A 17,951-nucleotide genomic window follows, 5' to 3' on the forward strand; every position below is an offset into this window, starting at 1 on the left:
TATCATCAGCAGAGCAGTGGAAGCTAATTCCGTATTTTCTAATAATATTACCAAGGGGTTAACATGTATACTGACCTAGGACAGATCCTTCAAAAGAAACACTTATGTGTGTCTGTTATTTTCAATCTCAAAAATTGTTTTGAATGAAGTGCACAGAACGCATCAATGTCATTTCACGTGTAAATGACCAAGTTAGGCCTGATAATTTAACTGACTATCTAACTGACTTACTCTTATGCATTAACAAGTAACGTGTCACCAGACAATTATGGAACAATCTGTGCATATTGTCATTTGGTGCAATCTTGCTATGTGGTCACTGTCACAAAATAAATTGATACAAAATATGCCAATCACCATGACTGTTTATTGTTTGAACATTGACTGAAATCAACCATGACCCCATCAGGCTCTGCTCCCGTTGGTCGTGGTTGATTTCAGTCAACATTTTTTGGTCACTGGCGGTCATTTGGTTTTGTCAAGCTGTTATATAAGCTTTATTCTGTGTCTTTGGGGCAGGTCAGTTTTTGTTTAGTTAACTTTGAGTTATGAGTTGATGTATTTGAGCTTATTCAGTTATTTTTGTTGACCTATTTTTAGGCCTAGTTATTAATTTTGGTCCTTGTGTAACTTTTCAATATTATGGGAAAGTTCACTGTCTTGGCCCCTGACAAGGATACACAAAAGGTGCAATGATCTTCATAAACATTTAAAATATAATAGGTGTCTTTTAATAGAAAATGTCAATAAACATTTTGATATTTTTTTTAGACCATTTTAAAGGGACATTTTATATTTGCACTACAGAAAACCCATATATATGAAACTTAACACAATGTTTTCAATTTTATTTATGGTAAAAATAACTTCTTATAGAAGGGTAACTAATACAGTATAGTAGATATAAACCAAAATGTGCATTAATTTTGGATAAAACCACAAATTTAAAGATGTGAAGAACACGGGGGTTGAAGAAAAGGAATGTTTTACATTACGTGTTTAATAATAACAGTTATTAACATTTAGAGTTTACAAATCTGAGCAAGATATTAATGCAAGTCAATAAAATATATCAAAATCAATTTACACTTTTTAAATCAAAAAGACAACACTAAAATACAGTGCAAACAAGGCCAATATTTCTCCGATCTTTAAAACTAAGATTTTTAATGCTCACCAAGCCTGTCTTTATTTGATAAGAAGTTCAGAAGAACAGAATTTATCTAAAATATGATTTTTTTTGTACATTTTCATAAGTGACATTTTTCATCTATCACTTTTGATAAATTTAAAGCATCCTTGCTAAAAAAAAAAAAATTCATATATTAAAAAAAATGGAATAATATACTGTTGAGAGAGCTTTTTATTTCAGATAAATGCTGATCTTTGGATCTTTCTATTCAAAGAATCCTGGGGGGAAAATGTACTCAACTGTTTTAAATATTGATAATAAGAATAATAAATGTTTCTTGAATAGCAATAGCCTTTGTAACATTTAATCTATAGAAGAAGAAGTTTATTCACATACACACATACATATATTCATATGCACTTAAGATGATCATGCATGTGAACTGGTCCCCAAAGAAGCTATCTAAAGCTTATACTAGGGGGCTATGACCGCCCCTGTACTAAGCTGTATAAGCTGTACTAGTATCTTTTTTTTTCACGTTACTAGTACTTATTTTTTAGACACTAGTATCTCTTCCATTAAGTAATAGATACTAGTACTTAATCATTGGATACTAGTATATTCCAATAGTGACTATATTTAATTAAACTATTTGTTAACAAAAATAGAACTAGTACTTATTTTTTAGTTACTAGTAACTTTTTAGCCCAGAGATATCCTGAACTTAATAGATAGTAGTACTTTTTAAATTTGCATTTCTGCCCAGTATGGTAATTGTATGTTGAATATTAATGAGCCAGCAACATATAGGAGAGAGATTAAACAGGAAACTGAAACAAGGAGATAGATGTAATATTTTTTAGAAAACCAAATTGAAAAGAAACAATTATTTGTACACAAGCACATAGAAAATGTATTTTTGTCAGTTTTTTTAACTGTAAATTCGTAAATATAGTAGGCTTATATGTTTGTTGGTCGTTGAGTGACCTCTGGTGGCAGGATGGAGATACCACACAAATTTTTTTTACCGTATTTTTCGGATTATAAGTTGCACCTGAGTATAAGTCACATCAGTCCAAAAATGCGTCATGACGAGGGAAAAACATATATAAGTTGCACTGGACTAAGTCGCATTTGTTTAGAACCAAGAACCAAGAGAAAACATTACCATCTACAGCCGCGAGAGGGAGCTCTATGTTTTCAGTGTAGACTACAGGAGCACAGAGAAGCATAGAGCGCCCTCTGGCGGCTGTAGAAGGGAATGCTTTCTCTTGGTTCATTTCTCTCGGTTCATGTCGAATTAATTTTAATAAGTCGCACCTGACTATAAGTCGCAGCAACAGCCAAACTATGAAAAAAAAGTGCCACATATAGTCCGGAAAACACGGTAGCTTTTATTTTCCTATTTTTCCTCCAGTAAAAACAATAAATATCATACGAGCTGTATATTAACTTTTTTTTTTCTTTTTTTTTTTGCATAAAGTATATACAGTCATGCCAAAACATATGGACACCCTTGGTAAATGTGATCAAAGAAGGCTGTGAAAATTAATCTGCATTGTTAATCCTTTTGATCTTTTATTTTAAAAATTCACAAAAATCTAACCTTTCATTTGATAATAAGAATTTAAAGTGGGGGGAAATATCATTATGAAATAAATGTTTTTCTCTAATACACATTGGCTACAATAAAAAACACCCTTAGAAATTCTTATGAGTAAAATAACTCTGAAGTATATTCATATTCACAATTTTGAGTACTCCAGCATGATTATAAACATGAAATTATCCAGGCATTGCTTCCTGTTTCAAAGAAATATAAAGAGGAGGGGAAGCAAAGCCCAAATGCCCTTAATCATCCATCACAATGAGAAAAACCAAAGAATATATTTCTGATGTGCAGCAAAAGATAATTGAGCTTCACAAATTAGAAAGTGACTTTAACAAAAGACCTAGAGCAGTGAAAATTCCCATTTACACCATCATGGCAATAATTAAGTATTTCCAATCAACATAAAATATTACCGCCTGGAGGAGGACGTGTGTCTATATCGTCCTAATGCACTGTGAGGAGGAGAGTTTGAATGGCTAAAGTCTCTTCAAGGATCACAGCTAGAGAATTACAGAAAATAGTTAAATTTAAATTAAATTAAAATTTTAATTTATGCATTTAGCAGACGCTTTTATCCAAAACGACTTCCAGTGCATTCAGGCTATCAATTTTTACGTATCATGTGTTCCTGGCAATTGAACCCCCAATTGAGCTACAGGAACAGCACCTACATCACCGCATGTTGTTTAGGAGGGTTACAAGAAAAATTCTTCTAGATTATCCAAAAACAAACTAAAGCATATTCATTTATAAAACACGACTGGAACTTCAAATGGAACTGGCTTCTATGATCAGATGAAACAAAAAAATAAGCTATTTAGCAGCAAACACTCAAGATGGGTTTGGTGAACACAGAGATAAAAAGTACCACATGTGTACAATTAAATATACAGCTGTATTTTTGATGTTGTGGGCCTATATTTCTGCTGGAGGTCCTGGACATCTTGTTTAGACACATGACATCTTTGATTATATCAAATACCAATAGATAAAAATGTATGACTCTGTTAGATATCTTATAATGGACCATGTGTGGATCATCTAACCATACAATAATCCAAACACAAACCTCATAAACAACACAAAGTGGATTGAATTTCGTGTAGCTTGTTAGAGAACTATGGCTCTGTGTAGGAAATGTTGCTCAATCTGAAAGCACGTGCTGGAGATTTATTACTAATCACAGAACACAATCATTCGATTAATCGTGCAGCCCTAGGGTCTTGTTTACCAAATAAGGACTGATAGATTGACAGAGCTTTCGTTGGTGTTTAACCAGCGTTTGTGACTGAGCAACTGGGTATAAATGAAGCTGATTGCAAGTACTGATCAGAAAACTACCTCAGGGGTGTTAAAGTGTGTTTAGTTAAATTTTCAGTCACTTGGTAAGATCGGTTTCCACTGTGTTTTGTTTCTTAGTGTGTAAAGATTTGTTAATAGAGGTTCATTACATTTATTTTGGATAATGTTGATGTTAATAGGACTATCAGCATGTGGATTTCTGTAGCCTTTATTCTTGCTCTGGCTGTAAGTGGAGTCAACTCTAATGGTGAGTGAACAATGGGCTGAATTTTATTTATTTTTAAATCACTGTTTTCTACTCTTTTATGACTATTCTTGCTTTCTGTTCACTAGTTAATAAGAGCAAATTATTTCTCTGCAGGTTTTCGCCATGGTAGAAGATGTCCCCCTAGCTGGGAAAAGTTTGAGATGCAGTGTTTTAAATTTTTCAGTGACCTGAAACCATGGGCTGAAGCAGAGGCAAGTTTGTCTTCTCCACAAATGCTGACCATAGGAGCAAGCCCCAAATTGTGTAACAAGTCATACTGTTTTACACTATTGTAATGTTAATGTAGGCACACTGAAGAGTAATTCATTGAACTTTTTTTTTTTTTTTTTTTTTTTTTTTTTTTTTTTAATGGTAAGCGGTTGCAGTCAATTAATTTCAGCTATGTTTAAATGAACCAATTTTGCTGAGTTAATTGAACTAGTTTAAATATAGCTAAGATGAATTGATCGCAACCACTTACCATCTTATTTAGTAAACCCAATGAGGTAACCCTGTTGGTTAAACTCTTTCTACCAAAAAATATCTTTACATGGTCAAAGGGGTCTTGAAGTGGTCAAGTGTTTACTGATCAAACAAATTCCTGTATCTCTGTGCCATGCATCTTTCAAAGATTGAGTCATGCTCCACTATATTTTAAAGGGTGTCGATGGGGTTTGTTTTCAGCTTTAGATCCAAATGAACTGCAATGCACTTAACCGTTTTTCATCCTGTCAGAAAAAGTGTCTTGAGCTTGGTGGAAACCTTGCATCAGTCCATGATTCACACACTAGTGGTTTCCTCAAGACCTTTCTGAGAAAATGTGCTAGTGGCATGCCCCGAACCTGGATTGGTGCTCATGATGCAATTAAGGTAACTGGTCATCTTTTCCATTTAAATCTCAATCCAACCAGTGTTGGATTAATGTCAAAATTAGAAGGAACCGTAAGTGTTGCTTTTTCACATTTAGTAAAAGCTGGTTTGCAGTGCCCCAACAAACCAGAGTTTCAGGTGCAATTAAATTAGATGTTCAACTAAACCTACCGCTGTAAGATGATCAAATGAGAAGCAGCAAATGGTGGAAATGGCAACAAGTTCAGTAATGTTGATCTAACGTTCTTAGAATAATGTCTGGTTTTGGAGTGATGGCTCAAAGTTTGACTACAGTGACTGGCTTACTGGTGAGCCAAATGATAATGGAGGAAAGGAAAATTGTGTGGAGCTGGCCTATGGAGGTAAAATATACCCTTCCATATTTGAGGTTATTTAATCTTTTTGGTATTAAACTTGTAGAGGTCTGAAACCTTTACGTTTTGTAACACTTATGGCTTCCTGTTTGAACTAAAGCCTATCTGACTAACTTTCTGAATGTAACTGAATTTCCACAGCTGAGCAACGCTGGAATGATCTGGACTGTGCCACTCCTCTCAATTTCATCTGTTTGATTTCTCTTCCTGCTTGTTAATCTTGTCTGTCCATCACCCAAGAGGCTTTGGTTTTTGGATTAATGTTAGTCTCTGCAAAAATAAAAGTGAAGTGGACTTTAAACCCCAAATGTATGTTTGAACTTGTCTCTTTCTTGAGGACCGGTGTCTCTGGTATTTAATGGGCTTTGTAGGGTCAAGTATGTCAGTTTTCGGAATACTGAGTGCAGGGACTTTACACCAGTGCCGTTTGTATTCATTAGTTTCGACAACCCCTGAAATTTGATTGGCCACTCCAGGTGCCCCCCTATAAGATGTCTTATGATTGGTTCATCTTATAGCCAATCAGTCTAAAGTCCTTTCAGTGCCTCCGGACAGCTATTTCAGAATAACAAGACCAGCTCCTATCTAAATGAATGGGCAGAGAGTCAGAACTGAACCTTTCACTGGGACATAAAAACAGCATGTATAGAAACGGTGAAATATGATTAAAAATCGCTGAAAATTTGACTTTGCCCCAAAATAAGGTTTAAAACCCCTTTTCCCCCACAGGTTATACCTTTTTACTGCGCAAGGGTTCCTCCATTGTGCGCATACGTCAGTGGAACCAGACGATAGGCCTAAATGTCTCCCGGCTTGAGCGTTTAAAAAAAAAAAGATTGGCTTTCCGGCGGGACATGTGCGCACACAACGGCCATCTTTGCCATTGGGTTTTCCTTATATAGTTTGAGGATTGAGTAAGTGGCATGTCTTTTATAAACTGTCTCTGGTCTATATAGACTACAGAAGTTTGAGATTCAAAGAATTACACCGTCAGCGAAACAATGCTCGTCACAGACTTTTTATCAAGTGTGGGAAGTCGAGACACTAGTGATGGGAAGTTGGGATCATTATACTGACTCTGACTTTTGAGTCGTGTTCAGATAATGAGTTTTATTTTTCCATTTCGTTCATTTTAGCAAAGTGTATTTATACTTCCCCAACATGTATGCAGACGTTGCTCACACTACAAACAATACAAAACTAATGATTAGATACAGAAGAGATAAATTCTTTACCTGGGTCTTCATTCTGTGATTAACTCTCTTGTCTGACAAGTCTTCGGGTTCAAATCATTCCTTAATCACGTTACAGTCCCACGCGCTTTCTCTGTCATTGGGTTTTTGTTACTGTTTCTTCAGGATCTGTGGTGTTATTTTATAAATAAAACCTGGTTTTTTACCTGTCTATCAGAAAATAAACACTAGGCTATATAATCCAAGTATTTCTAGCTTAGTTTAATTTTAACCTTTTGAATCCTAAACAAGTAACACTACAATTCTATAGTCTAATCTGAAGGGTGAACTCAAAATACATAAATCATACAAGGAAACTTTTGAATATTAGAATTCACTGTAAAAAAGAAATTGGTGATGTCATAGGACTCGTTCTTCCCTAGTCGCATTAAAGATTTGTTCAAACTGAATGAATCAGAATCAGAATCAGAATCAGAATGAGCTTTATTGCCAGGTATGTACACATACGAGGAATTTGTTTTCGTGACAGAAGCTCCGCAGTACAACAGAATGACAGCGACAGAACATAAAACACATAATAAAAGAATAAAAAATACAAATAAGAAGATAGTGAATAACAATATACAAATGACAATTGTAGGCAAGTATATTACAAAATGAAGTTATGTATGTACATATATATTGTGTGCAAAATTTAAGTGTATACTAAGTATGTGTGTTAGATAAATAAAGTGTGTGTGTATATAAATATAAAGTGTAGTGTGTCCGCCGTTATTATAAGCTGTTCATAAGATGGATTGCCTGAGGGAAGAAACTGGTCCTGTGTCTGGTCGTTCTAGTGCTCAGTGCTCTGTAGCGTCGACCAGATGGCAACAGTTCAAAGAGGGAGTGTGCTGGATGTGAGGGGTCCAGAGTGATTTTGACAGCTCTTTTTCTCACTCTGGATAAGTACAGTTCTTGAATAGATGGGAGGGTTGAACCGATGATTCGCTCAGCAGTCCGAACTACCCTCTGTAGTCTTCTGAGGTCAGATTTAGAAGCTGAGCTGAACCAGACAGTTACTGAAGTACAGAGGATGGATTCAATGATGGTGGAGTAGAACTGTTTCAGCAGCTCCTGTGGCAGGTTAAACTTCCTCAGCTGGCGGAGAAAGTACAACCTCTGCTGGGCCTTTTTCACAATGGAGTCAATGTGAATGTCCCACTTCAGGTCCTGAGAGATAGTGGTGCCCAGGAACCTGAATGACTCCACTGCAGTCACAGTGCTGTTCATGATGGTGAGTGGGGGGAGTGCAGGGGGGTTTCTCCTGAAGTCCACGATCATCTCTACTGTTTTGAGGGTGTTAAGCTCCAGGTTGTTGAGAGTGCACCAGACAGCCAGCTCTTTTACCTCCTGTCTGTAAGCAGACTCGTCACCGTCCTGAATGAGGCCGATGAGTGTGGTGTCATCTGCAAACTTCAGGAGCTTGACAGAGGGGTCCTTAGACGTGCAATCGTTGGTGTACAGGGAGAAGAGCAGTGGGGAGAGAACGCAGCCCTGGGGAGCTCCGGTGCTGATTGTACGGGTGCTGGATGTGTATTTTCCCAGCCTCACTAGCTGCTGCCTGTCTGTCAGGAAGCTGTTGATCCACTGACAGACTGAGGTGGGCACGGAGAGCTGATTTAGTTTGGGTAGGAGGAGGTTTGGGATGATCGTGTTGAAGGCCGAGCTGAAGTCCACAAACAGGATCCTCACATAAGTCCCCGGTCTGTCTAGGTGTTGCAGAACATAATGCAGTCCAATGTTTACTGCATCGTCCACAGACCTGTTTGCTCTGTAGGCAAACTGAAGAGGATCCAGCAAGGGCCCAGTGATGTCCTTCAGGTGGCCCAGCACCAGTTTTTCAAATGACTTCATGACTACAGACGTTAGAGCCACAGGCCTGTAGTCATTTAGTCCTGTAATTTTGGGTTTCTTAGGGATGGGGATGATGGTGGAACGTTTGAGGCATGAAGGGACTTCGCACAGCTCCAGCGATCTGTTGAAGATCTGTGTGAAGATGGGGGCCAGCTGGTCAGCACAGGATTTCAGACAGGATGGTGTTACACAATCTGGGCCTGGTGCTTTTTTCCTTTTCTGCTTCCGGAAGACCTGGCGCACCGCATCCTCGCTGATCTGAATTGCAGGTGTGGGGGAGAGGGGGGATGCAGGAGGTGAGAATGGTGAGAGTGCTTGATTGGAGAGGTGTTCAGGATGGGTTGCAGGAGCTGTTAATGGTGTGAACGGTAGTTTGGAGAGGCATTCAGGGCTGGTTGCAGGAGTTGTGAAGGGTGTGAATGGTTGTGTGGGGAGGCGTTCAGGGCAGGTGATGGGTGTTCTTTCAAACCTGCAGTAAAACTCATTCAGATCGTCTGCCAGTCGTTGATTCTCTACAGTGCTGGGGGATGGTGTCTTGTAATTGGTGATCTTCTTTAGACTTTTCCACACTGATGCGGAGTCGTTGGAAGTGAACTGAGTCCTTATTTTTTCAGAATAATTCCTCTTTGCCACTTTGATCTCCTTTTCCAATGTGTATTTAGCCTGTTTATACAAGACATTGTCCCCCTTCACGTAAGCATCTTCTTTGGCCTGACGGAGCTGTCTGAGTTTTGCAGTGAACCACGGTTTGTCATTATTGTAAATTAGTTGAGTCTTTGTAGGAATACACATATCCTCACAGAAACTGATATATGATGTTACGGTCTCTGTGAGTTCATCCAGATCGTTGGTAGCAGCTTCAAAAACACTCCAATCAGTGAGGTCAAAACAAGATTGTAAATCCTGCTCTGCTTCATTAGTCCATCTTTTTACAGTCCTTGATATAGGTTTAGCTGATTTTAGTTTCTGCCTGTAGGACGGTATTAGATGAACCAGAAGGTGATCAGAACGTCCCAAAGCTGCTCGTGGAACAGAGTGAAATGCATCCTTTATTGTGGTGTAACAGTGATCCAATATATTACTGTCTCTTGTGGGACAAGTAACATGCTGTCTGTATTTTGGCAGTTCACGGGACAGATTGGCTTTATTAAAGTCCCCGAGAATGATTAAAACAGAGTCCGGGTGTTGTTGTTCTGTCTCTGTGATCTGATCAGCGAGTTTCTGTAAAGCTGAGCTCACATGCGCTTGGGGATGGATGTAAACACTGACCAGAATGAACGAGTGAAACTCCCGAATCGTCCAAGAAAGACACATCACAAGACACCAAACAAAGAGCTGGTAGGTAACCTTTATGTATGGTTTAATATGTTTGTATGGTTTTCTCAGATCAATGTTTTTAATTCAAGTTTATTTTATTTGTATAGCGCTTTTTACAAAACAAATCGTTACAAAGCAACTTTACAAAAAATTATGTTTCTACAATATTTAGTAGTAGCTTAAAAGTGGTGACTGTCAGTTTGTGCATGTTTGACAGGATTTTTAGGAAAATTAATACAAGACGTAGTCAGCCAGATAATGAACATTATTAATATTATTAATTAATAATAACTATATGATGCGGTCACACTTGTAGCAATAATTGTTAGTTCTGTTTGATGATTCAGGGTTAGCATCATCTGAGGTCCTCTGAGGGTCAGCATCATCTCTTCTCAGGTGTTCTGGATCCAGAATGGAGCTTGTGTATATCCTAGTCTACAAGGGTTCAAAACATAGAAACAAAATAGAGACATCGTTAGCATAGCAGCTGATCTAACAAAGTAAAATTAGTTTAACCCAAGCTAATGAATAAGAATGCACATTTGATCAGATGCTACACTCACAATTTAAGAGATACATTATTCGAATGCTTGGTGAAAGAGATGTGTTTTTAATCTAGATTTAAACCGAGAGAGTGTGTCGGAACCCTGAACATTATCAGGAAGCGTTTTGTGACCTTAGGGAGCATGATGGGTTGTAGCGTGGTAGAAGGCTAGTTAGGTACGCAGGAGCTAAACCATTTAGGGCCTTGTAAGTAATGATAATTTGTAACTGATACGGAACTTAATAGGTAGCCAGTGCAGAGACTGTAAAATTGGGGTAATATGATCATATTTTCTTGACCTCGTAAGGACTCTAGCTGCTGCATTTTGGACTACCTGTAGCTTGTTTATTGATGAAGCAGGACAACCACCTAGAAGTGCATTACAATAGTCCAGTCTAGAGGTCATGAATGCATGAACTAGCTTTTCTGCATCAGAAAAAGATAACATGTTTCTAAGATGGAAGAATGCAGTTTTTGTAACATGGGAAACATGATTTTCAAAAGACAAATTGCTGTCTAATATAACACCCAGATTTCTGACTGTAGAGGAAGTAACAGTACATCCGTCTAGTTGCAGATTGTAATCTACAAGATTCTGTGTAGTGTTTTTTGGTCCAATAATTAATATCTCTGTCTTATCTGAATTTAATTGGAGAAAATTATTTGTCATCCAATCTTTTACTTTTTTAACACCCTCTGTTAGCTTAGATAATTGAGAAGTTTGATCTGGTCTCGTTGAGATATATAGCTGAGTATCATCAGCAGAGCAGTGGAAGCTAATTCCGTATTTTCTAATAATATTACCAAGGGGTTAACATGTATACTGACCTAGGACAGATCCTTCAAAAGAAACACTTATGTGTGTCTGTTATTTTCAATCTCAAAAATTGTTTTGAATGAAGTGCACAGAACGCATCAATGTCATTTCACGTGTAAATGACCAAGTTAGGCCTGATAATTTAACTGACTATCTAACTGACTTACTCTTATGCATTAACAAGTAACGTGTCACCAGACAATTATGGAACAATCTGTGCATATTGTCATTTGGTGCAATCTTGCTATGTGGTCACTGTCACAAAATAAATTGATACAAAATATGCCAATCACCATGACTGTTTATTGTTTGAACATTGACTGAAATCAACCATGACCCCATCAGGCTCTGCTCCCGTTGGTCGTGGTTGATTTCAGTCAACATTTTTTGGTCACTGGCGGTCATTTGGTTTTGTCAAGCTGTTATATAAGCTTTATTCTGTGTCTTTGGGGCAGGTCAGTTTTTGTTTAGTTAACTTTGAGTTATGAGTTGATGTATTTGAGCTTATTCAGTTATTTTTGTTGACCTATTTTTAGGCCTAGTTATTAATTTTGGTCCTTGTGTAACTTTTCAATATTATGGGAAAGTTGACTGTCTTGGCCCCTGACAAGGATACACAAAAGGTGCAATGATCTTCATAAACATTTAAAATATAATAGGTGTCTTTTAATAGAAAATGTCAATAAACATTTTGATATTTTTTTTAGACCATTTTAAAGGGACATTTTATATTTGCACTACAGAAAACCCATATATATGAAACTTAACACAATGTTTTCAATTTTATTTATGGTAAAAATAACTTCTTATAGAAGGGTAACTAATACAGTATAGTAGATATAAACCAAAATGTGCATTAATTTTGGATAAAACCACAAATTTAAAGATGTGAAGAACACGGGGGTTGAAGAAAAGGAATGTTTTACATTACGTGTTTAATAATAACAGTTATTAACATTTAGAGTTTACAAATCTGAGCAAGATATTAATGCAAGTCAATAAAATATATCAAAATCAATTTACACTTTTTAAATCAAAAAGACAACACTAAAATACAGTGCAAACAAGGCCAATATTTCTCCGATCTTTAAAACTAAGATTTTTAATGCTCACCAAGCCTGTCTTTATTTGATAAGAAGTTCAGAAGAACAGAATTTATCTAAAATATGATTTTTTTTGTACATTTTCATAAGTGACATTTTTCATCTATCACTTTTGATAAATTTAAAGCATCCTTGCTAAAAAAAAAAAAATTTCATATATTAAAAAAAATGGAATAATATACTGTTGAGAGAGCTTTTTATTTCAGATAAATGCTGATCTTTGGATCTTTCTATTCAAAGAATCCTGGGGGGAAAATGTACTCAACTGTTTTAAATATTGATAATAAGAATAATAAATGTTTCTTGAATAGCAATAGCCTTTGTAACATTTAATCTATAGAAGAAGAAGTTTATTCACATACACACATACATATATTCATATGCACTTAAGATGATCATGCATGTGAACTGGTCCCCAAAGAAGCTATCTAAAGCTTATACTAGGGGGCTATGAACGCCCCTTTACTAAGCTGTATAAGCTGTACTAGTATCTTTTTTTTTCACGTTACTAGTACTTATTTTTTAGACACTAGTATCTCTTCCATTAAGTAATAGATACTAGTACTTAATCATTGGATACTAGTATATTCCAATAGTGACTATATTTAATTAAACTATTTGTGTTAACAAAAAATAGAACTAGTACTTATTTTTTAGTTACTAGTAACTTTTTAGCCCAGAGAAATCCTGAACTTAATAGATAGTAGTACTTTTTAAATTTGCATTTCTGCCCAGTATGGTAATTGTATGTTGAATATTAATGAGCCAGCAACATATAGGAGAGAGATTAAACAGGAAACTGAAACAAGGAGATAGATGTAATATTTTTTAGAAAACCAAATTGAAAAGAAACAATTATTTGTACACAAGCACATAGAAAATGTATTTTTGTCAGTTTTTTTAACTGTAAATTCGTAAATATAGTAGGCTTATATGTTTGTTGGTCGTTGAGTGACCTCTGGTGGCAGGATGGAGATACCACACAAATTTTTTTTACCGTATTTTTCGGATTATAAGTTGCACCTGAGTATAAGTCACATCAGTCCAAAAATGCGTCATGACGAGGAAAAAACATATATAAGTTGCACTGGACTAAGTCGCATTTGTTTAGAACCAAGAACCAAGAGAAAACATTACCATCTACAGCCGCGAGAGGGAGCTCTATGTTTTCAGTGTAGACTACAGGAGCACAGAGAAGCATAGAGCGCCCTCTGGCGGCTGTAGAAGGGAATGCTTTCTCTTGGTTCATTTCTCTCGGTTCATGTCGAATTAATTTTAATAAGTCGCACCTGACTATAAGTCGCAGCAACAGCCAAACTATGAAAAAAAAGTGCCACATATAGTCCGGAAAACACGGTAGCTTTTATTTTCCTATTTTTCCTCCAGTAAAAACAATAAATATCATACGAGCTGTATATTAACTTTTTTTTTTTTGCATAAAGTATATACAGTCATGCCAAAAAATATGGACACCCTTGGTAAATGTGATCAAAGAAGGCTGTGAAAATTAATCTGCATTGTTAATCCTTTTGATCTTTTATTTTAAAAATTCACAAAAATCTAACCTTTCATTTGATAATAAGAATTTAAAGTGGGGGGAAATATCATTATGAAATAAATGTTTTTCTCTAATACACATTGGCTACAATAAAAAACACCCTTAGAAATTCTTATGAGTAAAATAACTCTGAAGTATATTCATATTCACAATTTTGAGTACTCCAGCATGATTATAAACATGAAATTATCCAGGCATTGCTTCCTGTTTCAAAGAAATATAAAGAGGAGGGGAAGCAAAGCCCAAATGCCCTTAATCATCCATCACAATCAGAAAAACCAAAGAATATATTTCTGATGTGCAGCAAAAGATAATTGAGCTTCACAAATTAGAAAGTGACTTTAACAAAAGACCTAGAGCAGTGAAAATTCCCATTTCCACCATCATGGCAATAATTAAGTATTTCCAATCAACAGAAAATATTACCGCCTGGAGGAGGACGTGTGTCTATATCGTCCTAATGCACTGTGAGGAGGAGAGTTTGAATGGCTAAAGTCTCTTCAAGGATCACAGCTAGAGAATTACAGAAAATAGTTAAATTTAAATTAAATTAAAATTTTAATTTATGCATTTAGCAGACGCTTTTATCCAAAACGACTTCCAGTGCATTCAGGCTATCAATTTTTACGTATCATGTGTTCCTGGCAATTGAACCCCCAATTGAGCTACAGGAACAGCACCTACATCACCGCATGTTGTTTAGGAGGGTTACAAGAAAAATTCTTCTAGATTATCCAAAAACAAACTAAAGCATATTCATTTATAAAACACGACTGGAACTTCAAATGGAACTGGCTTCTATGATCAGATGAAACAAAAAAATAAGCTATTTAGCAGCAAACACTCAAGATGGGTTTGGTGAACACAGAGATAAAAAGTACCACATGTGTACAATTAAATATACAGCTGTATTTTTGATGTTGTGGGCCTATATTTCTGCTGGAGGTCCTGGACATCTTGTTTAGACACATGACATCTTTGATTATATCAAATACCAATAGATAAAAATGTATGACTCTGTTAGATATCTTATAATGGACCATGTGTGGATCATCTAACCATACAATAATCCAAACACAAACCTCATAAACAACACAAAGTGGATTGAATTTCGTGTAGCTTGTTAGAGAACTATGGCTCTGTGTAGGAAATGTTGCTCAATCTGAAAGCACGTGCTGGAGATTTATTACTAATCACAGAACACAATCATTCGATTAATCGTGCAGCCCTAGGGTCTTGTTTACCAAATAAGGACTGATAGATTGACAGAGCTTTCGTTGGTGTTTAACCAGCGTTTGTGACTGAGCAACTGGGTATAAATGAAGCTGATTGCAAGTACTGATCAGAAAACTACCTCAGGGGTGTTAAAGTGTGTTTAGTTAAATTTTCAGTCACTTGGTAAGATCGGTTTCCACTGTGTTTTGTTTCTTAGTGTGTAAAGATTTGTTAATAGAGGTTCATTACATTTATTTTGGATAATGTTGATGTTAATAGGACTATCAGCATGTGGATTTCTGTAGCCTTTATTCTTGCTCTGGCTGTAAGTGGAGTCAACTCTAATGGTGAGTGAACAATGGGCTGAATTTTATTTATTTTTAAATCACTGTTTTCTACTCTTTTATGACTATTCTTGCTTTCTGTTCACTAGTTAATAAGAGCAAATTATTTCTCTGCAGGTTTTCGCCATGGTAGAAGATGTCCCCCTAGCTGGGAAAAGTTTGAGATGCAGTGTTTTAAATTTTTCAGTGACCTGAAACCATGGGCTGAAGCAGAGGCAAGTTTGTCTTCTCCACAAATGCTGACCATAGGAGCAAGCCCCAAATTGTGTAACAAGTCATACTGTTTTACACTATTGTAATGTTAATGTAGGCACACTGAAGAGTAATTCCTTGAACTTTTTTTTTTTTTTTTTTTTTTTTTAATGGTAAGCGGTTGCAGTCAATTAATTTCAGCTATGTTTAAATGAACCAATTTTGCTGAGTTAATTGAACTAGTTTAAATATAGCTAAGATGAATTGATCGCAACCACTTACCATCTTATTTAGTAAACCCAATGAGGTAACCCTGTTGGTTAAACTCTTTCTACCAAAAAATATCTTTACATGGTCAAAGGGGTCTTGAAGTGGTCAAGTGTTTACTGATCAAACAAATTCCTGTATCTCTGTGCCATGCATCTTTCAAAGATTGAGTCATGCTCCACTATATTTTAAAGGGTGTCGATGGGGTTTGTTTTCAGCTTTAGATCCAAATGAACTGCAATGCACTTAACCGTTTTTCATCCTGTCAGAAAAAGTGTCTTGAGCTTGGTGGAAACCTTGCATCAGTCCATGATTCACACACTAGTGGTTTCCTCAAGACCTTTCTGAGAAAATGTGCTAGTGGCATGCCCCGAACCTGGATTGGTGCTCATGATGCAATTAAGGTAACTGGTCATCTTTTCCATTTAAATCTCAATCCAACCAGTGTTGGATTAATGTCAAAATTAGAAGGAACCGTAAGTGTTGCTTTTTCACATTTAGTAAAAGCTGGTTTGCAGTGCCCCAACAAACCAGAGTTTCAGGTGCAATTAAATTAGATGTTCAACTAAACCTACCGCTGTAAGATGATCAAATGAGAAGCAGCAAATGGTGGAAATGGCAACAAGTTCAGTAATGTTGATCTAACGTTCTTAGAATAATGTCTGGTTTTGGAGTGATGGCTCAAAGTTTGACTACAGTGACTGGCTTACTGGTGAGCCAAATGATAATGGAGGAAAGGAAAATTGTGTGGAGCTGGCCTATGGAGGTAAAATATACCCTTCCATATTTGAGGTTATTTAATCTTTTTGGTATTAAACTTGTAGAGGTCTGAAACCTTTACGTTTTGTAACACTTATGGCTTCCTGTTTGAACTAAAGCCTATCTGACTAACTTTCTGAATGTAACTGAATTTCCACAGCTGAGCAACGCTGGAATGATCTGGACTGTGCCACTCCTCTCAATTTCATCTGTTTGATTTCTCTTCCTGCTTGTTAATCTTGTCTGTCCATCACCCAAGAGGCTTTGGTTTTTGGATTAATGTTAGTCTCTGCAAAAATAAAAGTGAAGTGGACTTTAAACCCCAAATGTATGTTTGAACTTGTCTCTTTCTTGAGGACCGGTGTCTCTGGTATTTAATGGGCTTTGTAGGGTCAAGTATGTCAGTTTTCGGAATACTGAGTGCAGGGACTTTACACCAGTGCCGTTTGTATTCATTAGTTTCGACAACCCCTGAAATTTGATTGGCCACTCCAGGTGCCCCCCTATAAGATGTCTTATGATTGGTTCATCTTATAGCCAATCAGTCTAAAGTCCTTTCAGTGCCTCCGGACAGCTATTTCAGAATAACAAGACCAGCTCCTATCTAAATGAATGGGCAGAGAGTCAGAACTGAACCTTTCACTGGGACATAAAAACAGCATGTATAGAAACGGTGAAATATGATTAAAAATCGCTGAAAATTTGACTTTGCCCCAAAATAAGGTTTAAAACCCCTTTTCCCCCACAGGTTATACCTTTTTTACTACGCATGCGCAAGGGTTCCTCCATTGTGCGCATACGTCAGTGGAACCAGACGATAGGCCTAAATGTCTCCCGGCTTGAGCGTTTAAAAAAAAAAAAGATTGGCTTTCCGGCGGGACATGTGCGCACACAACGGCCATCTTTGCCATTGGGTTTTCCTTATATAGTTTGAGGATTGAGTAAGTGGCATGTCTTTTATAAACTGTCTCTGGTCTATATAGACTACAGAAGTTTGAGATTCAAAGAATTACACCGTCAGCGAAACAATGCTCGTCACAGACTTTTTATCAAGTGTGGGAAGTCGAGACACTAGTGATGGGAAGTTGGGATCATTATACTGACTCTGACTTTTGAGTCGTGTTCAGATAATGAGTTTTATTTTTCCATTTCGTTCATTTTAGCAAAGTGTATTTATACTTCCCCAACATGTATGCAGACGTTGCTCAC

General features: G+C 36.6%; 2 protein-coding genes across 2 annotated transcripts; both read left to right on the forward strand.

The window, feature by feature from the left end:
* Positions 1-3,991: 3,991 nt before the first annotated feature.
* On the forward strand, positions 3,992-5,845 carry LOC113044508 (ladderlectin-like). The gene is made up of 6 exons (XM_026204562.1): positions 3,992-4,129; positions 4,226-4,293; positions 4,408-4,505; positions 5,029-5,163; positions 5,414-5,525; positions 5,679-5,845. Exons 2-6 carry the CDS (start codon positions 4,236-4,238, stop codon positions 5,753-5,755), a joined length of 480 nt encoding a protein of 159 aa, XP_026060347.1. The 5' UTR covers positions 3,992-4,129; positions 4,226-4,235; the 3' UTR covers positions 5,756-5,845.
* A 9,380-nt stretch (positions 5,846-15,225) lies between these two features.
* Positions 15,226-17,069, forward strand: LOC113044509 (ladderlectin-like). Its single transcript, XM_026204563.1, has 6 exons — positions 15,226-15,363; positions 15,460-15,527; positions 15,642-15,739; positions 16,253-16,387; positions 16,638-16,749; positions 16,903-17,069. Exons 2-6 carry the CDS (start codon positions 15,470-15,472, stop codon positions 16,977-16,979), a joined length of 480 nt encoding a protein of 159 aa, XP_026060348.1. The 5' UTR covers positions 15,226-15,363; positions 15,460-15,469; the 3' UTR covers positions 16,980-17,069.
* Positions 17,070-17,951: the final 882 nt, after the last annotated feature.

This window comes from Carassius auratus, chromosome 26 (genome assembly GCF_003368295.1).
Source record: "Carassius auratus strain Wakin chromosome 26, ASM336829v1, whole genome shotgun sequence".
NCBI classification, from domain to species: Eukaryota; Metazoa; Chordata; class Actinopteri; order Cypriniformes; family Cyprinidae; genus Carassius; species Carassius auratus.